This window comes from Rhagoletis pomonella, unplaced genomic scaffold (genome assembly GCF_013731165.1).
Source record: "Rhagoletis pomonella isolate Grant_MI unplaced genomic scaffold, Rhpom_1.0 Rhpom_scaffold_00008, whole genome shotgun sequence".
Classification (NCBI taxonomy): domain Eukaryota; kingdom Metazoa; phylum Arthropoda; class Insecta; order Diptera; family Tephritidae; genus Rhagoletis; species Rhagoletis pomonella.
Genome location: NW_023458562.1, coordinates 45010464 through 45038400, shown reverse-complemented (window position 1 = coordinate 45038400; position 27937 = coordinate 45010464). Strand labels below are relative to the sequence as shown.

The following is a 27937-nucleotide window of genomic DNA, read 5'->3' as shown; positions in this document are numbered from 1 at the left end:
GAGCCTGGTGCCTTTTTAGTGCTTTTTTCTGAACTAAAATTCCTCCGCGATAGTTAAAACTTGAAATAATTTAAAACAGCACTGAATTTACAAGAAAAAACACGGTTTTTGGCGATATTTGAGGTTATGTACTGAAAACATAAAATTTGTTTGCTCATTTCTACTTATTTAAGGCATCATTTTCGTTTGTTGCGATTCGTTTATTTTTTCTTTGTTAAATACAAACTGTTAGGAAAAAGGCATACTTTGATTTTATTGTCAGGCAGTCTTCTCAAATAACAAATATTGGGAGCTTCAAAAATATTTTTACACCAATTTTTATTGTCCAGCGGAAAAAGTTTCAAAGTTTTTGAGGCATTTTGCAGTTCAAGCAAATAAAGCAAGCGAAAATTAGGAAATCGTCTTAAAACACCACTTAAAAAAAAAACAAATTTCTTGAGTGGCGTATTGATATTAACAAAACTAATATGTAATAAACAATCTCGCAACAATGGAGCAACAAGTGTTATGAAATTAGTATGATTAAATTTATCAAAATATGTACATATATATCCTTTTTAAGTGCAGTTTCATGTTTTCTATACACTATTGATAAATTGTGAAATAAATAATATATATTTTTGTATTAAGAGAAAATTAATACAAAAAAAAAAGATTCTGGCAGCGGTGGGATTCGAACCCACGCCCCCGAAGAGACTGGTGCCTTAAACCAGCGCCTTAGACCGCTCGGCCACGCTACCTATGCTAGGCGCGGTGACAAATGCGCCACATAAGCACAAGGCACTATTGCTGCGCTTGTGTTTAAGTTTGACGTTGATAAAGTTTATCAGCAAAACAGACTGGCAAACCGATTAACTTATCAATATGGTTAAAAGTGTAAATAGACATACATGTCTATTCACGGCAAGCAAACGTTTTAATTTTAACCGACTTCCAAAAAAGGAGGAGGTTATCATATCAGTTTGTCGAATTTTGAATTTTTTTAATATTTTTTTTTATTGTCTATTACCACATAACTTTGGAACACGTCAACCGATTTCGATAATTCTTTTTGCATCGGAAAGGTAGTGTCTCAGAGGTAATTTTTACTTGTTTAACTACATATGTATAATATTATACAAATGAAAAAGTTCAGCTTTAATCGTGTTAAAATTCATATATGCATGACTTTCCATTTAAAAGCTCTAATTTTAATGACTAATTTCCAAGTTTTATATGCTTACTAAGGTTTCAAAAATACACTCATTTTAATAAAATAGTAGTAGCTGACAGCGGCGGGATTCGAACCCACGCCCTTTCGGACTGGTGCCTAAAACCAGCGCCTTAGACCGCTCGGCCACGCTGCCCATGTCCAAGTTGCGACATTAAATAAAAAATTGAAAAAGTATAATTATCGCTTTTACTTAGCTTAGAACTTAGTCATGAGTAAGAATTTACTAGAAAGCATTAGAAAAAATTTAAACTTACATATCTACATTCACTTATACACATGTGAAAAATACTTCAGATTTGAAGGTGTACGGCGAACTTTTTTCTTGGCACGATTTAATGTACATACCTTGCAGGGACTGACGCTAGCTTATACCTGAATTTAGTCTGTTAACACGAATAATAGTGCTAACTATTAACTGTATATTTTGTTCGAAAAAAGCTAACAACTTTTGTGGGGCGATGGCCACAAAAAAGTCAGACCTGGATACCTCGGCATTACACGTCAGCTAACTTGTAACTAACTACTTTTGGATATAAATAATAATTATAATTTTTTTTAATTTTTGTTTATTTAAATTTACATTCAACACTTTTGATTTGTTTACATATTCTGCAGTAGGTGGTGCTATAACCGAATTCCATTCCATCAGACATAACATAAAAATGATGGTACAGAATTTCGAGCTTCATTTTATTATGTCCTGAATTCGAAAAAGTATTTGTGAAGTGCAGAAAAAAATGTATTCAAAGTAGTTTTTGTATGATTTTTAAATGGAAACTTGTTAATAAAACCAAATCCCGACTGCGTCTGCATGCCACCTGCACGACTTTACAACTCACTTTAATTTCGTTTTTTCTTAGCTAATTAAAAGTGAGGTACCTATTGAAATCCCACCAAAAAGCTAACTACAAGTTGATTATTTTTAACAATTCACAATTTTTCGCTACAGGAATGTTTTTAACATAAACGAAGTGAGGCTTAAAGACCGCTAGTCCTTCGGATGCAAGGGAATGCTCCTAACTGGTTTTGGTTAGTTAATTGGAAAATAGATATTGAAAAATCGAAAAAGCGATAAAATAAAATAAAAATCCGAAAAGTTTTGAAAAATCCCTGAAAAATTCCGGAAGTTACCTAGAACATCAAGAATCTCAAGTAACGTCGAAAATCCTGAATAGCCCCGAAAAAATTTCGAGAAGTTGTGTGTACATACATATATATATATTTAGAAAAATTCCAAAAAAGTTAAATCCAAAAAAAAATTAAGCAAAAATCAAAAAAAAATTCCAGGAAAGTCCCGAAAGATCGCAAACGTGCATGAACGATCCCGGAAAGTAGTACCTGAGGAATCCCAAAGACGCCGAAAATCCTGAAGAGCATCGAACAAATACCGAAGAGTTACTGCTCTTACCTGGTTTTGCGAAACATATCCACGTTTTATAATATAGAGATGTGAATCAAAATTTACGTTTTTGGAGGTTTAGTCAAAGAATTAATAAGCTTGATGAGGAGAATATGTTTAGCCTAATCGATTACTAAACCTCCTTAAAATGGCGAAGATATTTGTGTTTCTATCTGTCTTTTCGTATACCATTTGTATGAATTGATCAAACTTTAATTGAGTTTTCCCACAAAATTTAAATTTTGAATTAATTCTATACATTATTAAATGACCGATATGCAAAAAAAAATATCCGAACAAAATCCCCAGAAAATTCCTGGAAAATCACCAACGTTTTGGAAATGTTCCGAAAAGTAAAACATGCAGGAACCTAAATAATCCTGAAAAGTCTAAAAAAAAAAATTCCAAGAAGATTTTGAGAAGTCTCGAAAAACCCTAAAAATTACGACTATTTTTCAGTGTCTAAAAAAAACCAATAATGTTCTGTATTTCTTGTTCAAAATAATAAAAATCCATTTTTTTAACCCAATTCTTCAATGAGAGAGGGCGAGTACTATACTCGGAACCTATAAAAAACGGCACGACAATTTTATTACTATTTCTTTAACTCTTATTTATATTAAATTGTTTGAATTAAATAATAAAAAACAAACTTAAATATTTCTCCCCTTTTCAAGTTTTTGCAACTTTATACAATACATATGTATATAAATGCATATAGTGCAAAAACTACTTACATACATACATACACGACACAACTAAAATATATAAAAATCTAACTGATGCAAATTTGGGTTGCTCTGCAACATTTCATCAGCCTCAAGAATGCATACAGAACACATTAAAAACTTTTTAGTTCAAGCGATGGCGCAGGAAAGAAACTTTTACTGAAAGCGTCGATATGAGTTTTCTTTCGCTACTTCACATTAGTTGGGCAGGAAAATAAAATTAAAATCGCCTGCAAGGAAATATTTCAATTTTTTAAATAAAATTGTTGAAGTAAATATGTAAGTATGTACATATATGCGAAAAATATCGGGTTTTAACTGCAAAGCTGCATGCAGTCTCCACATATGAAAATGCATACACATACATATATGTATGTAAATATTTATGTAGCAATTCCTTTCTAGGTAGCTGCTGGATTCACTATGATTACCTAAATCATGCAGCATAACTACTTTGGCAACCGTCAAGGCTATTCAAAACTTTTTTATTCAACCAAGTCACTATCGGGCGGAAATTTATTTTATTTGATATATATATGTATGTATGTCTATGTACATAGCTAGTAAATGTAGAAAGTTTTTTATGAATAAATCGTTTGAATGGCTAAAAATTTAAACTCAATTTGCAAATTGAAAACTTTTGTGGGCAAAAATGGCGTGTAAGGCTGATTTGTTTACTTGTGCATGTTTAATCATATACAGAATTATTTCAATTTTATTTCAGTTGTGGGAAGGTTAGTTATCTGTTAGAATTAACCTATTCTCCTTGGTATGAAGTAATCTCCAAAAACGTAAATTATGATTTACATGTACATATGTATGTCTCTGTATTATTAAAGATGCTATTTGTACATTACTTATTTCAAAATTAAATATAATTCGGTACACACGAAAACTCAATAAGGAAATTCTATTAAAAATATAAAAAAAAAAATATTAAAAAATAAAAAAAACCTGGCAGCGGTGGGATTCGAACCCACGCCCCCGAAGAGACTGGTGCCTTAAACCAGCGCCTTAGACCGCTCGGCCACGCTACCCATGCTTATCTGCTTGTCAGAGTACACACTTCACAGCACGGTTAGCAGTAAATAAATTCAATGTCGTAGCAGTGGCAAATAATCGTTGGGAGAAAGTTCATAGCATATTTTTAGGCATGCGCAAGACAAAAATTTTGCAATATAAGCAACACAAGACAGGGTGGTGGGAATGATATAAAGAAAATAAAACGAAGGAAGAAAATGAATTCCTATCAAAATGCAATATTACGAACAAAATTATAAGTATGTATGTATGGAACTACATACGTGCATTTAAAGAAATTTTGTAAATTTAAAGAAAATCTATTCCATCAAAATGCAATATTGCGTGATATAAATGCACATATGTATGAATATTAAGTATTTAAACTCAAGTGAATGCCAGCAAAGCAGAAAAGATAAGAAAACCAACAAATCAAATTGTATAAAAGTACAGTTTAAAGAAAATTTCTTTGGACAATTTTTTTTTAAAGGTCCAAAAACCGGTAAGAATTTTTTTCTCCAATGAAATGGTACTTTCCATTGACTTTATAATGTTTGAGCGGTGAATACATTCCACATACATATGTATGTATGTATACTAAGGTCATCCTAAAATGCATATGCAAAAAGTTGGGGGTCCTATAAAAAATAGTTAATATTAAAAAATTATTATTAGAAGTCTCCTGAAGAGAAACAGACTGCTACTATAGAAAAATATTGGTTTTCAAGAATTCTATATCATTTCTACGAAAATTTTTCACGTGCGCATTTTCAAATAAAATACATGGAAAACTTTTAAATATTTTTTGATTTCAAAATAAAGAAAAAACAGGTGTATATCTTTTTGTGATATAGAACAATGACCCCCTAGCATAGAATTAAAATTCCGACCTTACTTATTTTGAACAACCCTAATGCCCGGTATTTAGAAACGATTTGTCGTTAAAGTTTTTACCATTTACTTGTCCTTTATTAGTTAGATTTTTTTTAGGAAAATGGAATTCATGCTACAACAAAAACCATATACCTCACAGTTCTAAACTTTTAATCAGATTCATAATAACTCGGCAAAGTTCAAAAAATCGTCATCAAACTGTCAAATATTTTAAACGGAGTCTGCAAAAAAAATTTAAAAATCCCGTTTATTTTTGAGAATTTTTTCTTTGCGGTGTTGTTCATTTTCTTCTCAGTGAAAAAAAATCTAACATCCTTTGCCTGGTAGAGGAAGCTGCGAGGCTAGATCATAAGGTCTGGGGCTATGACATAAGACTAAATGCTAAATCTAGCTTCAAAAGGTGCAATCTGGTCACACAGCTGGTTGTAAACAGAGACTACTATTTTTATACTCAGAATTTTTTTTTATAAAATTTAATTGACCACGATCGCATTAAAAATATTTTTCGAACTCCGAAAAATTCGGAATTATTCCGAAAGATTAAGATTTACTCCAAAAACTCTAACCGATGCTAAGTGTTTCCAGAAAACTCTCAGCAAATTCCCAGCTTAGCTGAGATTTATTAACTATCATACAATTTTGCAAAGCAAGCTTACAACTAACTTCGAGAAACAAAAGAAATGTAATTTTGTAAATTTAACATACTCAAAACTGAGTGGGGATACCGAGCATTTTGAGTACAGTTAAAACTCGATAATTCGAACTAATTGTAACAGAACCGAGTCGGGTAGCTTTAGAATATGCAAGTTTATTAAAGAAGACAATAGTTTTAGTGAAAAAAAGCTAGCATTTTAAATTTATGGGAGACTTATAAAATGGCATACTAAAGTTTATATACAGTGACTCAAACAAATGGCGATGTGATCATTTTTTTCTTTAATATTCGTAATGTTTTTCGAGCTAATTTTTTCCGTTAAAAAAGATGAAATTTTGATGAAAATTTGTTGATTTTTCCTAAATTTTGTTTAAAGTTTGAAACTGTGATTTATACGGGTTTTTGGGTAAAGGTTGGACGGTATTTTTATAGAAAAATAACAATAATAAAATATGAAAAGAAATCAACACGTGGTCATATGTTTGAGACGCAGTATATTAATATAAAAAGAAAAAAAAAAAATCATTCTTATTTTTTCGTCTTATCACTATCAGCACACCACCTAAATTGATAAATATGCACACTTGCGCTGAGTTGCGATTCTTACCGTAACAGTTCGTTACATTTCCGTTACAAATTTACTGGAAGACCTGAGCAAAACATGCGATTCGTATTATTATAGACTTGCAATCAATTCGGATTACTGGGTTGCTAATGCTGTAAGAACAGCCACTCGGATTACCGAATATTCGGATTACCAAGTAGTTGGACCATCGAGTTTCGACTAAAGTTTTACATTTTGATCTATCTAAATACTCATATGTAAATACTAAAACAAAAAAAAGAATTTAAATTACACCTTGAGCACTCCGAAAAAACTCCGGATTATTTTGAAAAAGTTGCGACATTTTATTTAATAAAAATTTAACTTAACTAATAAGTGGAGTACTGATAAAAATTAAAGACTACCAGAAAACTATTAGGAATTTCGTGAAATTTTTAGATCATTTGCTACAAAATTCAAAATGATATTGTTTGCAACTAATGTTTATTTATTTATTTTTAATAATTTTAATGTTCAATATTGGTAATTCGATTTATAAATGAAACCACACAAATGACAGTTTCAAAGATTGCGCAAATTTCACAAAATTAATCAAACTTCCAAATAATTTCATAAAAATTTCATACTTTTTATTCAGAAAATTTTAAAGTATGCAGTTTTGAAGCACAATAAGTTTTAGTATAACAAATCATTAAAATTACCGTTGATTTTTTAGATTTTTTTTTGTCGAGTGTGTTGAGAATTTTCTTCCATACGAAAATAGAATTTGTTCATACGTTGTCCATAAGCTTTAAGTTAGCTAGAAAAATGAAAATTGTTTAGAAACGGACTCAAAAACTTATAATTTTGTTGCTAAACTTTTAGAAATCTAATTAAAAAGCAAGAAGCCTATTGCTATAAAACCACAAACAAATTATCTGTCTGCTTAAAGCAAGTCCGAAAAGAGTATTAAAAAAAAAGACACTCATTAATTTTAATACATAAATTCCAGACGGCGAGAAACGATTACATAAATATGGGCATAAAACAGTTCGACCAGAATATCTGTTTTTTTGCAAATATTAGCGATTTGAATATGAAATCTGTTTTTCTCTAAACGAAATTAAATTAGCTTAAAACAATACTAAAGATATGTTTAGATATGTATGTATGTAGTAAGTCACGCAATGTACTAATTTATGCTTTTTAATGTCTCGTTCTTTTCGTTTTTATATTTTCGTTTTATGTTAATACAATCGATTGGCGATGAATATTAATGCTTGTGCGGCTTAAAAGTGTGTGAGTACGAGTATTAATTAGACGAGTTATGCAATCGAAAGCATGGAAGGTGACAGTACTATTTATGTAGAAAATCTTCAATATTATTCAACAGACCAATGAACTGGCGCAGAATAAGGAAATAGTACAAATAGAATGTTTTTAGGAATCTGCTTAGGTAACAAATTTCAATGGATGCGAGGATTAAAGACTACGCGTAAAAACGCCTCTAAAATTGTATACATTGGCATTTTCAAATTCTGTCTGAACCACATTTTTCAAAATAGTTACTGTTCTAATAATGTTACATTTTCGCTATAGTCCTTTAAATTTTTTTCGAATTGTTCACTGACATCCTTCCACTTTTCTTGGCTTGCTTTTGTTCCTTTAATATGTAGTAATGGCTCTGCATACTTAATGCGTTGTCTCACTTTTTATTTCTCTCCCCCAGCTCCTTTTCTCTCTAGACTCTTGCGTTGCGTTTGGCTTCCGACATGCGAGTACGTAATTTATTAAAAGCACGTACGTGATATGAAAACGCAGCTAAAGCGTATAAAAATTTGCTTTATGTGCTTTTAAAAAAGTGTAAGTATGTAATTGTATTAAAGGTTATAAAAAATCACTTAATCCTAGAGTACTTTGGTAAGCGTTGTGGGTTGAAAGTAATTAAAGTTATACGACTGGCAGCTCAGTATTGTACATATGTATGTAGGTAGACTATCCTAGCTAAGAAGAATATAGGTGTGGAATCTGTTAGCGAAGTAGATAACCGCATGCCTTTTAGTGTCTTTCGGAGGAACTCAAAGTTTTGTAGTCTTAAAATAACATTTAACGTCAAAGCTGATGTTCAATATTTTAGAAGTTTTCGGAGTAATTCGGAGTACTTCGGGAAAACTCCGAATTACTAAAATTTTCGGTGGAACAGAATTCTTAGAAGTGTGCGCTAAACATCAAGTCTAAAAATCAACGTGAAATCTAACGAAGTTGTCTGGAATTTTAACAGCCTTTCGGAGGTTTGAATCAGTTTGTAATATTTCATGTATACAAACTTACTCCGAAGAGCGCTGCAGCGGCTCAGAAACGATACGACACATTAAATGGCGTTAAAGCTGCATTTTTAAGTTGTATTTAACAAAGGAAACAATTTCGGAGTATTTCGGAGTAATCATAAATACTCTAAAAATGTCAATATATTTGAGGTCATTTAAACTATTGAACTCGACACACTGTACAAAGTGAATATAGAGCTCGGAAAATGATATCTAAGAACGCAAGGCCTTAAAACGACTGCGCAGCTTGTAGATCCTGTTTAAAGAAATTTATAAAAGTTGAAAATTTTTGGTGTAATTCGGGGAGTTTTTCCGACAATACACTAATTAATATAAGAAAGACTTTGACTAAAAGGTTCTTTCATTTTAGCAATTCCATCGAAAAATTAATTTATTATTAATTTTAAGCAGTGGTAAATCATTTGTAGTTTTCTGGCTTCCTTTTAAACAAGTTAATTAATTCCTGCTTTTTATTGAACAAGTCATTCGCCCTTTTCCACTTTCTCGCAACAAAAAATTCTTTAATCAAAATCTGACAAAAAAAAAATATTTTTTATAGAAACAAAAAAGTAAACTTAATCATGTGCAAATTTCATGGCCTTCATGGCCGATGGCATTTAAAGTAATTAAAAAAACTGGACACTTTGTAAATGCTTTGTTAAAGTATTTTATAACATTTTGCAGATTTTCGGAGTAATTCGGACTATTTAGGAAAAACTCCGAAAAATAAATCAATTAATATGAGAAGTACTTTGACTAAAAAGTTTAAGGTAGGTTAGGTAGAAGTGGCTGCCAGGCCCAGAGGGCGCCAGCACACTTAGGCCCAAAAAAAAAACCTAAGGGAAACAAGGCAGTACCAAAAGCGAAAAGAAAATTCTTATCAACTTCCTTACAGTAAGTCATTGCACATTCTCACACCGAAAGGTACAGATTTTGTCAAAGGACATCAGTTTGAGTTGTGGCATAAATTCAAATAAGTTAAGCTATACTGCGAGTTAAGCAAGGTGCCTGAACTATCACAAAGAAAAAAAATAAAAATAAAAAATAAAAATAGTTTTCATCAAGTTTACAATATGCTCTTTGTCTAAGAAAATCTTTAATTAGTATTTGTTTAGGTGCATGTACTTTTCTTCAACGCACTCATTCTCCATAATCTTCGAGTGAGCTACTGCATTGAATTTTGTGAAATTCTAATCATACACAGCCATATTTATTTGCACTTCGAAATCTTATTTCCCACCTTGCTGCCTGTTGATTAACCAATTTCAAAACCAAATCTTAAACAATCCAACACTGATTGTGTGCGTAATGTGTAATGAAAACAGCTTGCGGTAATCCGACGCATCCCCCTTCCTTCCCCTTCCCCTTGGCTTATCCATGTACTCTGTAGTGCCACTTACTTGGTAGCTAGTCTTTAAACTAATTTGCATTTCAGTGCGATTTTAAATCCTCTACAAGCATTCTAGCTGATTCCAGCTTAGCCAACTGTGCGTACGACCAGCGAAGCTTACTTTCTCATTTTGTGCTTTTACTTTCTTTGCTGCTTGAATTTCGCACCTTTACTGTGTGCATTGTGTTTTTTTTGTTGTTGTTCAGCAAATCCTTTTTGGCGTCTTATTACATTCACGAAATCGCACTCAACATTTCACTGGCATCTTCATTTCGTTTTTATTAATAATTTTCCTTATGATAATAAAATTTTCTTATTATTTTACTTGTAGTGGGCAGCAATATGCGCAACTTTTCTTTTTGTGTACGATTGTAAAATGTAATTTTTTTCTTATGGGCACTTCAGTGGCCTACGCGCAGTCTAACTAAAAAAAAAAAAATAATAAGCTGTACCTTCCTTTCCACCCTTCTTGTGATAAGTAGACATTGGCTTTCATTAACACCTGGGACTTTTGCTTACTGGCTTCATTCCGTTTACCTTCACCTCATTTTCGCATATCATTTTCCTTTCAACCTATTCCTTCTTTCACTTTGCCCAAAGTGCTGTCGAAAATTTTATTAAGAATACAGCTTTTGATTTTCAACCCCCTATGCCTTCCCATTTTAATTTCACTACGAAATGATTCCCAAGCGAATTACAGATTTAACTGTTAAACAACTTTATTACGATTGCAGTTTTTATTTTGTTGTTAGAAAATTCATTGTGTTGTTAACTTTTCCACCTTCAACCTTTCATCAACGTACTGGTTGTTTTCGTATTTTTGTTGTTGCTATATTATTAGTTAAGAGAAACCCATTTTGAAACGTATTAAAGTATAACTTTTAACTTTTCTTCTTGGCAAACCGAAAATTACTTTTAAAGTCGTTTTGTGGCCAAACTTCAGTTTAACCCACAAATTTGGCGGCAGTTGCGTTTGCTGTGGCTATGTTGTTGATTAGCTGGGATTATTTCCAAGGAATAAAGGCAATGGTCATTATTTGTTATTTGCTACAAATTGAGTAACTAAGCTAAATAATTTTCGTAGTTTTTAAGTACTCCTAAAAACTCCGAAAACTTCAAAATCACTTCCTACAACGTACAAAATATATATAAATCTATCTAATACCTAAATACACGTTAATTACTTACTTCTGTGCAAAATGTACTACGTGTGAACAACTCCGAAAAAATTGAAATCATTTCTTAATAATGTATGAAAAATATTTTAATATAATTTTCACCGTTCTAAACAGTTTTCGTAATAATTTAATAACTCCGAACATTTCCGAAAAACTCCGAAATATTTTTTATCAGGCTAGTATAATTTTATGAGCATTTTATGAACTAAATTTCTAAACTACGGGCATTTGTACATCTGTATTTTATTTAAATTTTTGCATTCAAATAAAATAATAATAGATGAGTTTTAGAAAAGTTTATTTTTAAATAACACATTTACTTAGCCGAATTTTTCGCTTTAAAATTTATTAGAAGCAATTCAAATCACTCAAACAAGGTTCCACTGCGAATAATTTAACCTATGATTCTATAGAATTTAAATAGAGCTGCAATATATTAGCAATTTCTTTATTGTATTATATTTCGGAGTAAGTTTTTTGAACTGCTAAAAAGTAGTCTTATAACCGGTCTCACCAGCAATTTAAATGAAAATGATTTTTTATTTTCTGTCAATTTCTATACAAAATACAAGAAATTAAAATAATTTTTCACTTAAATTGCTTTCGTAAAATTGGCTGCTAATTTGAGATTTATTTAGTTTCGATTTTTTTCCAAAAAATTAAAAGCTACTACAGTTTTAAAAACAAAATTTAAATTGGTGTAATAAGGAAGATTTGCACCCTTTGCATTGAAAAAAGTTTTCGCCCATGATAATTTATCACTTTAGAGCAAGAGAGAATGCTAAAAATTGCTGTTTTGTAACTTTACGTGCATAGTATTTTCCGTTCAAAGAACTCTGGTAAAATTTTTAGCTATTCCAAATTACTCCGAAATTTTTTAAAATCATTCTTAAGAACTCCGAATGCTCCAAAAATTTTGAGAGGCATTTTTCATGCTTTTGAGATGCAATGCAGGGTACTCTGTAACAAAATTTGAATTCTTTGGACTTTTTCGGAGTTCATTTTAAAATAAAAGTAAGCGAAAATTTGTTATTTTCTAGACTTATATTTATAGAAGTTTGCATTCACTGCATGTTTTCAACATTTCTAGGTACTCCGAATTACTCCGAAAAATTGTAAGTTTTTGCTGCATAAAAGCATTACCGATTGGTTTGAAGGGTGATTTTATGAGAAACACACGCAACAAATACCTATTCGGAGTAAGTATTTGATATTTTTTTAATAAAAGTATGAAAAAAGATCTTGTTTAGTAGATTTTTATTCATAGTACTTTGCACTCACAGCATTTTGGTAGCATTCTTATGCACTCCGAACCAAGCCGGAAAGTTTAAAAGGGCCGCTCTATTAGTAACACTCGCGTAAAAAGAATATCAAATAAATGGTTCTAAAAATCATATTTCACCGCAAATCTTTATACGCTTAATTAAGCGTTAAATGCCAATGCTTAATTATTTATAGCATAAAGATTGATGGTTCAAAAAAGCTGTTTGGACATCATTAGGGTTTCACGTAAGAATATAATTTAAAATTCAAGGTGACGTTATGATTATTTTTAATAGTCTTCAATGCGCTGGAATAAAACTAAGGGAACAAAATTAAAAAAATATATTAAAAAAAAAAAATTTCTGACGTAGAACAAAAAAAAAACGGATAAAATACCTTTTACAAGAAAAGGTATTACGTCTATTCGACGCCACTTTCAGCTAACCCGTTTTGCTGCTTTGCTAATGAAATTCATATAGAAATTTGAATATCTGCATATGTAAATAAATAGATAATTCTCCAGCCAAAATTCGACAATAAATTGGGTGGGTTTGCAAAAAAAAAAAAAATTAAAGGCCAAATATGTACATTTGTTTGCATGGATGTATGTATGTTTACAAATTGGGTAAAAATGTCTTAAGATATCAGAACGCAGACGCAAAAGCATCCATAGGCGCTGGTAGTTTGATGAACTTAGCAGATGAGCAGCGGCAAATCTTTTTTTGAATTTCAATTAGTTAGCAGTTTGATTTGAATTGTAAGCGGTGCGACGTTTAATGCTACATACTAAGTTTAAAATCAAGTTTAGCGAACTAAGTAGGCAATTAATCTTTGAATATTGGAAGAGCGTGTTTATGGTATATTTTTCCGCTTTAGTTTAGGTTTTAGTGGATATTTCTTTTACTATTCTTCGGCTGCTTATTATTATATTGTATGTATGTATGTATGTATGTATGTAAATAAATTCTTATCCAGTGCTGTTTACGTCTGAGCCGGAGTCTGAGGTGAGAATTCCGCTTTGATTTTTGGTCATCTTTCAATTAAGGTTTAGTAAATACTGGTTTCAAGACATCTGGCGGATTATCGTCACTGTTTTTTTTTATCTGTAAAATTAGGTCTAAACTTGTTGGCTTTCGAATTTTTGCTAATTTAATTATTTTTTTTTTGGTTTTGGATGAAGCTAATTATACTTTGAAAACTATGCGTGGTCAGTGCTATAAAAGCCGAGCATTTGGTGTAGAAGGAATCAAACGCTTACACGCTGTGAACGGAGTTAGCTAAACTTACAAAATGGTAAATTACTTAGAACAAAAATAATATAAAAAAAACTAAAATAAAATTTGTGTAAAAAACGGTGAAAATGAGTACATTAAAAGTGTTCAACTTTTTAAAGTGTGCTAAAACTAGCGGAGGATTAATTTTTGTGATCAAACCAAGCCACAGTAACGTTTAGCCTATTCCCGTACACCAGGATTTGCAGGTTTTACAGGAACAGCTGTTTTCGCTTTTAATAAACCGTATGTGAACGTGGCGTACGGGAACCACTTTGGGCTAAATCCTGCAAAACCTGCAAATCGTAGACGTTCTGGAACGCACTAACTAAGTCAAAAATTAATTTTGATGCAAAATTTCGAGCTCCAGCTCAATGCGAACTTTTTCGCAAGGGCTATACAATACATTTAAATAAAAAATTAAGAACAAAATATATATATTTTTCCTAAATAAGTAACATATTTTATAACTCCGAATAAGTTCGAATCGTACTCGGCTTCAGTTTTCAACTAATTTAACAAAATTTCGTCAAAACCTAGAATTTGGAACACAATATTTATACTATTATTATTTCGGTGTTTGTTAAAACGTGATTTTCAAACAAAAATATAATAAAAATTATAAAATTCGGAAGCTGACAAGACGTCCGAAACGTGTTGCGTTATTAAAACCTAATTTTTTGTCATATTGTAATTTCGGTCGTTCAAGTTCATGTAATAATTTTTTACGAATTTAATAAGATCAATTTTTGTTTACTTTCCCAAAAATTCCTATTGCTTTCGAAAAATCAAAAAAAAAGAAACTTTAAGCGTAATTATACGAGAATCACTGAAATTTAACTATTGACAATGAAATATTTATCTTTGAAGCAGTACTAAATATATACTTAAATTTCCTTTCTTTCTAAAACTCTTATTTCTTCTCTTTGCAGAAATTCTTCCTCGTCGCCTTTGCTGCCATCTTGGCTTGCGCCAGCGCTGATGTCTCAGAATTGGGCTACAGCTACGAGCAACCTGCACCTGTGTCTTTTGCTGCCCCAGCCCCTGCACCCGCACCCGTAGCACAGCCTGACCGCACCTACGTGCCACCAGCACCTGCACCAGCTCCAGTTCATGTTAATGTGCCAGCTCCAGCTCCCGCTCCAGTGCACTTCTCCGCTCCAGCTCCAGCCCCCGCACCAGTGCACTATGCTGCTCCAGCTCCAGCCCCAGCTCCAGTTCATGTAGCTGCTCCCGCTCCAGCTCCAGTGCACTATGCTGCCCCAGCTCCAGCCCCAGCTCCAGTCCATGTGCCAGCTCCATCTTACATTCCCCCAGCACCAGCACCAGCTCCAGTGTACCATGCCGCTCCAGCCCCAGCCCCAGCTCCCGTGCACTACTCCGCTCCAGCCCCAGCCCCAGCTCCAGTGCACTACTCCGCTCCAGCTCCAGTCCATGTGTCAGCTCCAGAACCTGCTCCAGTGCATTACTCCGCTCCAGCACCAGCACCAGCTCCAGTCCATGTACCAACTCCATCTTACATTCCACCTGCACCAGCACCAGCTCCAGCTGCAGTGCAATATGTTGCTCCAACTCCAGTTGTTGAACCAACTGAGGAAATTGAGCATCATGCTCCTGATGGTTACCGTTACAAGACTGTTCGTCGTCGCGTCTACAGACGTCGTTATTAATTTCCTTTTGTTTGGATGCATGATGATGATTTTATCCATTCGAATTCAAAATACTTATCGAATAAAAAAAGTTTAGTTTTTTATAAATAGAAACCAGATTTTTCTTGAATTTAATTAAGGCATTTGGTTGTGGTGGAATCGATCTTCCATTTTGTGGATTTAGCAATTTTTGTAAAATTTTTCACTCCTGGGTAATCTTTAGGGGCCAGCGATATAGTACACCTAAACGGACCCTTTGCAACCCTCAAAAGAGTTTCGATCGTGGAAAAAGAAACAATATTTTTTCGTAAAAATCTTAAATTGATTTTTCCCCAAATATAATTTTTTTCCCAAACAACTACCTATTAGCCTATTTTACTAAAAAAATATCTCATTTTCGAAATTTTTATTACCAAAAATAATTTTTTCCGTAATAAATAGATAATTTTTACTGAAACAATTTTTTTTTTCTCCACAAGATATTTGTCTCTAATATCTGGTATACTTTTTCTATTTCGAGTAAACATATTTTGCTTAAAAAAATGTTTTTTTTCCTAAATTATATTTTTTCGGTAAAATTTTACAAAAAAAAAAAATTGTAAAAACCTCTTTTTTCTATACCCTAAATTGTTTTTTATTTTCGAAACTATCATCTATTACCAAAAATAATTTTTTCCAAAAAAAATTACTTTAACTGCAAAGATATTTTTTTTCTCCACAAAATATTTGTCTGTAATGTCTGGTAAATTTTTTGTATTTATTTCCTAAAAAACTGTTTTATCATAAATTATGTTTTTTTGGGAAATTTTTTTCCTAAAAAATTATTAAAAATCTCTTTTTTTCTATACCTACCCTTATTTTTTTTTAAATTCTTGCATTGATAAAGTTTTCTAATTTTGATAAACATAATTTTTCTAAAGTTTCTTGACCGTACACAGTTTCATTATGAGTGGAGTAAATTTTTTTGTGATATGTTTCCCTAGGTCCTGAAAGGCTTAATAATATTAAATAAGCAAATTTTAAAACTAACTTTTAAAAAAGCATACGTGGAAAAATTTCGGAAATTTTTTTCAAAAAAAAACAAAAACAAAATTCAATTTCCAAATCAAGGCAGAATTTCTGTTTGCAAGCATCTCAATTCGAAAATATTTGCAATCGAAATTGCAATCAAAGAAAGAACACCTCAAACAATAGAATTCAAATAAATAATTGAATTGCAAACAATTACAAGCGAAATATAAATTTTGACCACATAGAAAATTTTAAACCGCCGCGAATTAAGCAAGGAACAGTTGCAAGCGAAAAAAAATGGCTGAGTGCTATTTACAACAAATCAATGACGTAGGAGCGAGCGGGCGAGCGCTCTACCAGTGTTGGCAAACAAAACTACAAAGGTAAATACAAATATGAGCGCAATAACTGTCAATAAACGCGGAAGCACTTTCGCCGCCTACCGCCCATACCGGCCCGCAAAAGCTGCTTTGTTAATTACATTTTGGTCAAATATTGGCAGCTCAATTAAATGAATTAAAATTGGTGAAGCGGTCGGAGGCAGCAGCAATGTGAGGGACGACTGCTGGCATAACTACGCAGCTGATGGATGAGTATGTACAATTTATTGGGCGGTTTGTTGTGAGCGGCAGTTTAGGCCTTTTTTATATATATTTTTCTCTCTGTATGCCAATGCGCCTAAATGTATGCTCGTGCACTGATTTGAAAAATTTCCTTTTTTGACAAATAGCCAATATGTTTGCCGACGCATGCGACTGCATGGAGGTGTTAAAAATTTGACAGGCAATTAAAATTACAAGCGCGTTGAATTTGTACGCAAAACCGCAGCAATCAATTGTGAACATGCAGGCAGGCAGGCAGGCAGGCGGTGCAGTATTCCGCACCTCAACTCACTGCCACAGCGGCAATGATATGGAAAGCCCAATGCGTGATTGTTCAGCGACCGTGGGGCTTCAATTCAGTCAGTTTGCACAGCTAATTTGAACACCACACTTCACCAACTGCTGCTACCCTCTTTCCTGTTTGCTTTCTACGTTACCCAATACCATCTTCCCATCCTAAGGGGCACCATTCTATGGCAGGCGAGAAAAATTTGCGTGTTAATGAGTCTGATGTCAGCTAATTATGATTATAATCGCACATAAATACTTTATTGGCATACGGTGGGGGTCGGTCTGCCACAAAGAGCCTCCACCGAACGAGCCTTGGCTTTTTAGTTGTATTTTCAAATTTAAAATAATTGCATAATTTTAGGCGCTTTTGCTTTGAGCCTTTTACGTTTCAGAGATTGAATTAAAGTGATTAAGTGGAGATTGGAGCGCTTGCGGTGCGTAAATTTATGGGGGCGTCAATAAAAAAATGTTATGTCATTATTGCAATAACCAGGCGCCCGCAAGTTTTACTAAAAAGATGTCTTCGAGTATCTGAATTTGTTGGGCTAAAACAATCTAAAAAGAGAAGTTGCTTAGAAAGTCTAGCACGAAGCTCCTTGAAATGTGGATTCGAAGACTGTAATGGAAACGGATAGGCCACACATTGTGCAAAGAAGGTGGCAGTATTGTAAATAAGGCCTTACAATGGAATGCCCTATTCGAAAGATGAAGGCCTCCCAGCGGACCGCGCAAAACATGAAGAAGAACAGTCGATCAAGAGACGAAGAAGCTAGGGTTAATCTGGAAGAAGCTCAAAGCGATTGCCTGAAACCAAACCAGACGGCGCGCAGACTTAGCTGATGCCTTATGTCCCGCTTGGGATTAAAGGAAACGAAGCAGAAGATAAATAAGATACGGAGCTTCCCTTTTCCCCACGTGGGTCTCTAATGATGAGCGATCACCGCCAGACTTATTTCCAGGCTACACACCAATGCCCAAAGAATAAAGGGATGCCATCTCCCCACTGCGTTTTGTTTTTACTTTGAAGTTGTTGCAACTGTTCTATGGAATTCATCGCTCAACAATCTTTTATTGATTTGGGCTGAGACTAAAAAAGGTCCACTTATTCCGTTTCTAGCTAGTTGTGATGCTCCGTCATTTGTTCACCGTAAGTGTTTACTGGTCTCTCTGTACTTGGTATTTCTTTCAATTATGTTCCGGAACGAAAGCAATTCTCAGGGCATACGTGTTGAGTCGAGGATTCATTCGCCCGCATTATTTTTCAAGTACACTCTTGATGTCGGCTAAATAGTAGGGTAAAACTGTGATCTTGAAGCCATTGGTTTACTGGTTTATTTTCTAATCAAAGTTGCGGGTCGCATTTGTGCCTGTTACTCGTATCGTAATGGGATAATTATGGAACGTACGTTAAAAATGCTTGAACGTTAATTGCGTTCTTTGATCATGGAATATACAAGTGGCTTTATGGAGCATTTGCACTAAGATCTACTAACTACAAAGCTGCGTGGAGTGGCGAGATCGATCAGTCTATATCCGTCATTGGAGACATTGTCTTGTAGGCAATTATTTTCTGACTGTTGGACCCAATTTGCCTTCCTCACCTTGGCCCAGTTCTGTACGAAGCTGGAGGCAAGGCAGGGAAAGCACCGCCCAATACGTATCAACTACCAAATTTGCGCGCCTTCTCATGACACCTATTAAGAATGTTTTTTAACTATACCTCGTTCATGACTGCATATGCTATACTGTTATTATGCTAACCTGATATTTTTGTAGGACATATAGAAACTGGATAGAGGCACATTCTCCAAGGGGAGTTCGAATAACTCAGGTGACCATCCGTAAATCCAATCATTGGGCCTAATCCAATTTAGAACAAATCACGTCATTCAGCATTTGTGACCAGCCAATAGCTAGCATAAAAATCATCGATAGCCCAAAAGATGAGCTTGGTCTTGTAAAGAGGGATAATACAGATGTTTTTGGTTGTTGTTGTTGCCGACAGGGTAGGAATATGATAAGATTTTCACGTCTTCCGAAGATTAAAACCAAGCGAATTTCCTTTTTTAGCAATTACAAAAGAACACACTTTCAGAAGAAAATCAGTATTTGGAAAAGAAAACAGTTTTGATTTTCTATAAATAAATTTAAAGAGCACCTATGAAAGCTTAATATATAGATTTGATAAACCTATACGCCTTATTGATTTTATCGATGTACGCACTTACTTGCTCGCGGGAGTAATTTTTGTAGTAAAATTTATGAAAAAAAAACGTCCTGCGCTGGCTGGTCACTACTTTAGCTAACTACTTGCATTAATCGTACCACTTTGGTTTGTCTTTGAATCGTGTACATATGTGTGTATGTATGTGTGTACATTAGGGTGGCCCAAAAATGCATGTGAAAAAGTAAAGTCGGATTGTTCTAAATCGAACAAAATATACCTATATTTTTTATTTTGAAATCAAAAAATATTTAGAGGTCGCTCAAAGTGCTCAAAGTTTTCCATGTATTTTATATTAAAAAAAAAACCACATTTTGTAGGAACAGTATAGAATTTTTGATAATCAATATTTTTCGATCGGAAAACTCTGTTTCTCTTCAGGATAATGCCATTAATAATACCCAATTATTTATTTAACCGGAAAAACCCTCAGAAAATGCAATGGGGGATAAATAAACAAAACTTAAGTATTAAAAAATGGTGAAATAAACAATTGTGTATTGTGATTGGAAGTCTCCTGAAGAGAACCAGAGTTTTCCTATCGAAAAATATAAATTTTCAAAAAATCTATACCATTTCTATGAAAAGTGTTTTTTTTTCCATATAAAATACATGGACAGCTTTGAGCGCTTTGAGTGACCTCTAAATAATTTTTTATTCAAAATAAAAATTGGGGTATTATTTTTCGCTTATAGAACAATCCTAGGGGGTGAGAGCATTAAAATTCCGACATTACTTATTTTGGACCACCCTAATGTACATATGTACGTTACTTTGTGTGCGCCTGATTATACGCTCTTGCGCCTAAATGTATGCGATTGGCCCATACATTTATCACAGAATTTATCGACTGGAATGAGCTTTGATGATGTGGAAATTCTTTCTCGTTAAATTTGAAACTTCTTTGCTATTCTTATGAGCGAGAAACAGCGACTGGCGCGAAGTGAAGAGAGTATCAAAAGTAATATATGTACATATAGCCGTATAAATAGTACCTGCAGTTAAGGTGGCGGCACGCAGGTAGCAGCAATGCTACTTGCACCTTAGAAACTACTCAGTAAGGTACTTGCAGTCCCCACAAGTTGTCTATGCCCATTACTGTTGCCACTGTAATCGATGCGTTCTGCAAGTGTAGCGGTTTGTTAGACACTCCAAAGAAGAGTTACGCTTGCCCCGATGGCATGTGGCATCAATCGCTGTGATTTGTGTGCCTTTGCCGCTCAGTCAGCTGCTCAGTTGGTTCTTTAAAAATTTACAAGCCAATCCCTTTTCTATTGCAGCGCTGCTGCCATCGAATGCATTTCATTGCCGTTTTTTTTGTTTGGTTGTTGGCATCGAAAAGTAATCTTTCGATGGCGCATAATGAGATTATGGCTTTCAACCGAAATTAAAAATTTAGGTGCGCCTTCTTTAGCTGCGTGCATAGTGCAAATGCATTAAAAAAGTTTTTTTTTGCAAGACTGCTGAATTTTTTATATGCCACATTGAATTGTTAAAATACTCCCAAGAAATTTACATGCTTGCCGCAGTTTGAAATTCTTATTTAAGTATTTATAAGGGAATTATAGTAACTTAAGCACCTGCAGTTTATTTAGGCAAAACATCACTTTGTAACTATAATTGATTCAGAAATTTAACAAAGTTAACTATTCAACCAGCGCAGCTCAGCGTAGCGGCAAGGCACAGCCAAGTGATTGGCAAATTTTTCAACGAATTTCCATCAATATAGTTGTATAGAATATTCGCATAGTTTCGATGATCCAAACCAGGTAAGGTGATTCTTGACTCGATTAATCCAGCAGGAGAAGGAAGAGAGTGAAAATCTATAATTTTTCTTAGATTAATGTCGATAACTTCTTAGACGATGGGCTGAAACATTTTTCCCTCACTTCATTAAGGAACTGATTACAAATCTTTGAATTTTTACAGGCTCAACGGCTGTAAGTAAAATCGCTAGCTGATCCTGGTGTATTACAAAGGCCTCCGAGACTGAGGGCTGGATCCAACCTAATCTATGCATCGACAACTGTTCTGTTTTCAATTAAACTTTAAATAGAGCCGCGAGATCACGTTAGAATCGAGATATTTAGAAAATCCCTAGTCATAATGGGTATTAGTTTTATATTAAATTTGCAGTTTATAAAAAAAGGGCCCAACAGATGGCGCTGCAGTCGAGACATCTAGAAACTCTGTATAGATGGAGCTGGAGTCGTGATATATATAAACTCAGTATTTATGGTCTATTTTGGCTCTTTGTTTATGTAAGGATCAAGAGAATCTCTGTCCATTAAGATATCCTATGAAAATCCCCGAGTGATGGGTGTACTAAGAAGAAGGGTTTGCCAACCAGGAGATAGCACCGAATCTCGCTCAGAATGTCTTTAGAGAGATCAAACCAGTCAGGCAGCCAGGATTTACAGTCACACATAGTCAATGAATATCAAAATCCCCTTGCTGAATGCCGCCCATCTCTGATAGATTTATAGAATCGAATTAATATAAATGCTTGACGCCTGCATATACATAAAAAGGAATTGCAAAAGTGACGAATTAGCAGGGAAAGATTCGACCACATCTTGCATAGAAAGGACACGGTATGTATGTATGTAGAGCCTCAATGCATTGGCTCATTAAGCCAATGAATGGAAAGCTCTTTTGTGCTATGAAACAGTGAGGATTCTAAGTCTTCCTATAACAGTAAACGCATATCTGTGGTCTTCAGTTTCCTTAGAAGGACTTTCCTTGGCTTGCATGAGCTTGACCCATCGGGCCAATGCTGTAGTAACAAATGGCAAACCACTAGTAAAAACCTTGCAGGGATCTCACAGTTGAAAATAAATAATAACATCGACAAAGCTCATAACATCGAACATTTACTAGTTCTTTAAATAAATAAAACTGAAATAGATCCCACAAATTTGGAGTGCAATGCTTTTGAAACCACGGCCATAATAACATAAATGGCAATATAATGAATTTCGTGGGATCAACTAAGGCTTATGAAATGAAATTGCAGCTCTCATTGGTGCTGCTGTCAATTTGAGATGTGCCTACATACTTATATGAGTATAGTATATGCATGCAGCAGCAAGGGTAATTACAAAAAAGCAAACACCAACAAAAACCAAACTATTTAACGTTTAATATGAAAATACCAGCTTTTGAGCTGTCAACATTTTGACACTTCATTATTGAGCGCTTAAGAGTGAAGAGCACTGGTCAATTAAAAGCAGCAGTGTATGTACAGTGGCGGCAAAATAAATAGTGACGCGACACTTTAACAAGTTCTGGTAATTTTTATTTTGTTTGCTTAATGTTTATTATTATTTTTTTTTTATGAAAGTATAGTTGGCTCTCTAACAAAAATAATGTAACTTTGAATTTCAAACTTTGTACAAAAATTGGGAAAATTCTATAAATTTTTTTTTTAATTTCAACTTTTTAATCAGAGCTCTAGAAAAAACGTCGGTGTGCTGTTCTTTGTACCACAAAAGTGCAAAACTTTTTCCAAAAAATTCTGAAATTTTCATAATTTTTGTACAAAGTTTGAAATTCGGACTTGGTTTTTGCTTGTGAGCTATACTTTTATAAAAAAGTAATAAATATTAAATAAATAAAAAAAATAGCAAAATCTGTTAAAATATCGCGTACCTATTTGTTTGCCCGCCATTGTATGTATACAAAATTTGTATGTAGGAAGGCGTAGGTGAATGTATGTGGCTCGCATGTGGAAATTAACACATTTAATTAGTGTTTAATGACACCTGATTAACGGGACCACAGTGATTGGGTAAATAAGTATGTAAATACATAACAAACATATGTATATACACATACAAAGTGTTTGGATACATTAAATGGGTGAGTGAGCGCACGTGACATGCTTAATTAAAATTTAAAAGTTTTCACATATTTTTTAAATGTTTTTTTGCAAAATTGTTTTTTTTTTCCTTTTTGCCCAATTGTTTTGTGTTTTTAATATTCGTACCAAAAACAAGCAGATAAGGCGAGAAATCGAACGACCGCCAGCTGTCATTATGGCATATACAACTAATTAAAGCTGCAGGAGCAGCAACATCGATTACAAAGACAAAAATGTCAGGAATATGATTACAAAAAACTACATATAAAAAGGGTGGAAAAAATGCTTTTGAAACGAGTAAAAGTGAAACTGGCCATGGCCACAAATTTTCGCTGAAAAAACAGCAACATACAGTTGACATAGTGAAAAGCAAAAGCAACAACAAGCGCTAGGTAGGAAAGTAACAAAAAAAGAGAAACAAGAAATTGCATTCGCTTGGCGCCAAAGCACACAAATTACGGCAACTTTCATTGCCTGCACGCCCTAAAGTATGCAATGCAACGTGCGGTTATGCAAAATAATTAATGGCATGCGTTGAAGAGGAGGCAGAGAGAAATTGTGAAAATCAAGTGTCGTGTCAAAATGGCATTAAAATGGTGGAATAAACAGGCGAGCGAATATGCTGGCGGCAAAAACACACATACACACACTCATACAACGGTATGCGTGCGTTGAGCGCTCGCACACCAATTGACGCTATCGAAGTAATTACTCGTATATCGGCGTTTACAACAACAAAAACAAGCAAACAAAAATATGTACAGCGACAACAACAACCGTACCAAGTGCAACAACAAGTGCATGTGGGCAATGAGTGCAATAAATATTGCAGTATGACATGCAGCAACAGCAACAACAAAAACTATGCAGCAGTTCAACAAAAAAAAAAAACCCAAACACGACCTCTGGCCGACAATTTTTGCCTATTTTTTTTAACGATTTGTTTTTTCTCTCTTATTTGCTTTGTTTCATTTGCTTTTGCTTGCGGGTCAATTTGCCAAAAGGTGAATAAATGCGGCAACGATACACACACACCTCCCCCCCCCCCCCCAAACCCCCTCCCCCCCCACGATTAATGTCAACAAACGCATATGAATTGTTATTGCTGTTGTTGCTTTTGCATGCTGATGATGTGCCGTGTTTTAAGTGTTGTTGTTATTATTGCTTTTATTACTCCATATCCTGCTGGCACATTTATTTTTACTACATATTGGTTGTGAATTTTTCACTCATCGTTGACTTTTAGTCCACTGACTTTGCAATGGCTCTGCGCGCTGCAGGCTGCTTGTTGAGCACACAGGCCAGGCCATTCCAGTCAGGTTATTCATTGACGTCAGCGCATCCTGCCTGTTCGGCACTTCAAAAAAAGGGCCTTCTCATCACACTTCATTTGCTGATATTAATCGCTGTGCAGGTTGTGTTCTGGCACTCATATCGAGAGAGTTCAGTAAATGACAGGGGAAAGAGCGATGCAGGCGAAACGGGTATGGGGTTGAATTGAGGAAGGCGAGAGTGCTGGAGCATGGGGCTGCTGGTCGTTTGCGCTACACTGATTTATCATCCGATGTACTCATAAATAAATTAACAGCCGACGAAAAATCGAAAATCGACCACAACAACAGCAGCAATAGCGGTGACAGTAAAAGCAGGAATTACAAAAATTTTAGTAGGAAAACTTAACTGCGGCAGAGAAGAGAAATGCAGCAGGTACGTACCTACTATGAGGTTGAGGGGTAGGGTTGGAAAAACTGATCAGGAGGGAATACAAATTTGCGAAAGTAGTTTAAAAATGCAATGAAAATGAAATTTGAAAATATGCCTAGGTAAAGTTCGGCAAAATTAAAAAAAAAAATGGACATATTTAAAGCATTGCAAGGTAAAATGACGACAAATTCAGGGCTAAAAATTATATCAGTAGTAAGACTCTAGCATTTGCCTAGGAAAATTGTGTCGCCAAAAAAATTTCAATGATTAAATGAGCGCCCAAAAATATGCAACAACAAAGCCACATATACTAATCATACGATGGAGACGCAGCATATTTGTAGTTCTTGTTCATTTACTGATTTTTGGTGATCAGAATTTGCGCGGATAGATATACACACTGCTCTTACACTGAAATTAAAATTTCAACCAGAACTCCTGGTTCTGAAGTCCTAGCCTTGAAAATCAAGCCTTCATGGCATTCGGAGCGACTTTGCTTCAATATGCGAAATCTGAGAATCACCCTTGATAAGGGACTGCAGTGGGATTCTTAAAATCGCTGTGCCTTATTTTGATCGCAAAAAATCTCTAACCAAACAATAGGTGAGCCTAACAACATACAACAACTAGTTACATGTCTCTCATACTGCCAGAAACGGCTCAATATATATTGCGTGTGTATATTTTTAGGCACAGCTACTTTTAATTTAGAGAATTTTGATGACGAAAATTTTGGAATACGATGGTCAGAATAGCACTGCTGATTAGAACTATCATTAAGATAAAAGTCATGTCGTGCAAATTGTCTCGAGCCATAAGGGCCTGTGGATTTTTTTTTCGGGCGTAACGTCTAACTAATTCGGTTGTGGAAAAAGTATTTTTAGTTGGGGGAAATATTTCCTCTAAATAATGGTCATGCCATAAAGCTGAAGTCGCTTAAAGTTTAAGCCTTAGACTCCTGTTCATTAAATGTGCCTTCGAAAGAGCTGGGATAAATCATGATGTACACCTATTGAGGATTTGGTTTGCAGATCATAAACTCATCGTTAGTAGCAAAACAAAGCTCATGTTTTTAATAACCAACCAAATGCAAACATTATGTTTCATTCCTCGGATTGCAGTAAACATTGTCTTCATAGACACAATTGTCCATTGGATTGGATATCTCAAAGGTTGATTTCAATTCTCATCAAAGATGCAGTGCAAAGAGTTTTAAAATTGAGGCGGGGAATAACTTAAAGTACCTTGGTATTAGGGTTGACAGTCATTTCAGCTGGTCTGCACACATTTAGTTTTTAAAACAGTACTTTTGTTCGCTACTTTTATCGTCATCAGAAATATACATGTAATTCTAATTCCACGCTATTGTGTTATTAGAAAAGTATTGCTTTAAGACAAGTTTTCGCGAGCATTCCATTCTATTTTTAAGAACGCTTAAAATTCTTCCCTTGCGACATACAACGCCACGCTTCTAATAATTATTACTTGAAAAGCAATTTCCAAACTTTTTCTTCAGTTTAGTTGGCTATTGTCCGTCCAAATATACTCTACGGAGTCTTAGTACGGTGACCTATACGCATGAAATTAACAGCGCTTTGAAGCCTAGGAAATATACCAAGAGGGGCGGCATTGTAAGTAAGCATAGTATTTGTTCCACGCCCACAGCGGCTCTAAATGCGATATCTATTTATATGCCTCACTGAGTTTAAAAAAGTAAATACCACACTCTTTCATACATACTACATACAAATATTATACATAAATAATAGTTGAAACACTCACCTGTAATATATGATATAGAGGACGGTAAATTTATGTAATTTTCTTTATTTTAGTTAATTCTGGCGTTTTTTTTCGAAATACATATGCATATGTAAATACGCATGTATTGCATATACATATACATACGTATGTATATATGTATGTAAACACACTTAAAACCTTTCAACTTTCATATCTATTTTATAACACGCTATTTTTTTGCTTTTCCTGCTCGCACAAATTCACTATATTCTACGCACATCATCCTCATTCCTTTAATTTCATTTTTTTCATCACCCACTAACATGTGCTACAATTTTCACATTCTTCTGCTAATGATAAACACATTTTAATTTGCTACAAAGTGACACTTACAGCAGCACTGCATGCACAAACATGAAATTATGTTAAGGGGCATTTCACTGATGTAAACATTTAAACACTTTTCTTGTTACATTTTTGCTTTAATTTTATTTAATTTACACGACGCGTTATTTCCATTTATTTTTTTCCATGAAACGATCGCGCACCGAACCGACGCGTCCCGACAGCCGCGCAGAACAATACATGATTTAACACTGATGGCGAAGGTATGTTGTTGGGAGGTATGCTAAATTAGCAGATCACTGCTGGGCGGTGTGGGTGGTGAATGTTAAAGAAATGCTGCTATTCGTGCATAATTCTGCTGCAATTTCCGTGCAATTTAATTTCGTCGCTCCCAACGAAGAGTAGCACATCTCAAATTACCGTGGAAGACTAGCACGTTTCACTATTCGCGTCGAAGACTAGCACATTTCATTATTCGCGTCGAAAAGTAGCACATTTCAGATTCTCGCGTGGAAGACTAGCACATTTCACTAATCGCGTGGAAGACTAGCACATTTCAGATTTTTGCGTGGAAGACTAGCACATTTCGTTATTTGCGTGGAAGACTAGCACATTTCAGATTTT

General features: G+C 34.3%; 2 protein-coding genes and 3 non-coding genes across 5 annotated transcripts in view; 2 read left to right on the top strand and 3 right to left on the bottom strand.

The window, feature by feature from the left end:
- Positions 1 to 658: 658 nt before the first annotated feature.
- Trnal-aag lies at positions 659 to 740 on the bottom strand. The gene has a single exon. It is a non-coding gene; the product is annotated as a tRNA-Leu (tRNA).
- Positions 741 to 1266: 526 nt separating this feature from the next.
- Trnal-uag lies at positions 1267 to 1346 on the bottom strand. The gene has a single exon. It is a non-coding gene; the product is annotated as a tRNA-Leu (tRNA).
- A 2949-nt stretch (positions 1347 to 4295) lies between these two features.
- On the bottom strand, positions 4296 to 4377 carry Trnal-aag. Its single transcript has one exon. It is a non-coding gene; the product is annotated as a tRNA-Leu (tRNA).
- A 5143-nt stretch (positions 4378 to 9520) lies between these two features.
- On the top strand, positions 9521 to 15563 carry LOC118745312 (myrosinase-binding protein 2-like). The gene is made up of 3 exons (XM_036478837.1): positions 9521 to 9550; positions 14815 to 14995; positions 15389 to 15563. The coding sequence occupies exons 1-3, from the start codon at positions 9521 to 9523 to the stop codon at positions 15550 to 15552; spliced, it is 375 nt and encodes a 124-aa protein (XP_036334730.1). The 3' UTR covers positions 15553 to 15563.
- Positions 15564 to 16839: 1276 nt separating this feature from the next.
- LOC118745311 (extensin-like) overlaps positions 16840 to 27937 on the top strand; it is a 37283-nt gene continuing 26185 nt past the window's right edge. Inside the window, exon 1 of the mRNA XM_036478836.1 lies at positions 16840 to 16872. Within this exon, the coding sequence (XP_036334729.1) occupies positions 16840 to 16872 (33 nt within the window). The remainder of the gene's footprint in view (positions 16873 to 27937) is intronic.

What these genes read in the sequence shown, in the direction of transcription:
- LOC118745312 (XM_036478837.1), top strand. Translation starts at nt 9,521, where the DNA reads ATGAGAAGTACTTTGACTAAAAAGTTTAAG. An exon ending in CTTTGACTAAAAAGTTTAAG is followed by an intron (nt 9,551 to 14,814) that starts GTAGGTTAGGTA and finishes TTCTCTTTGCAG; the next exon opens with AAATTCTTCCTCGTCGCCTT. An exon ending in ACCTGCACCAGCTCCAGTTC is followed by an intron (nt 14,996 to 15,388) that starts ATGTTAATGTGC and finishes CAGTCCATGTAC; the next exon opens with CAACTCCATCTTACATTCCA.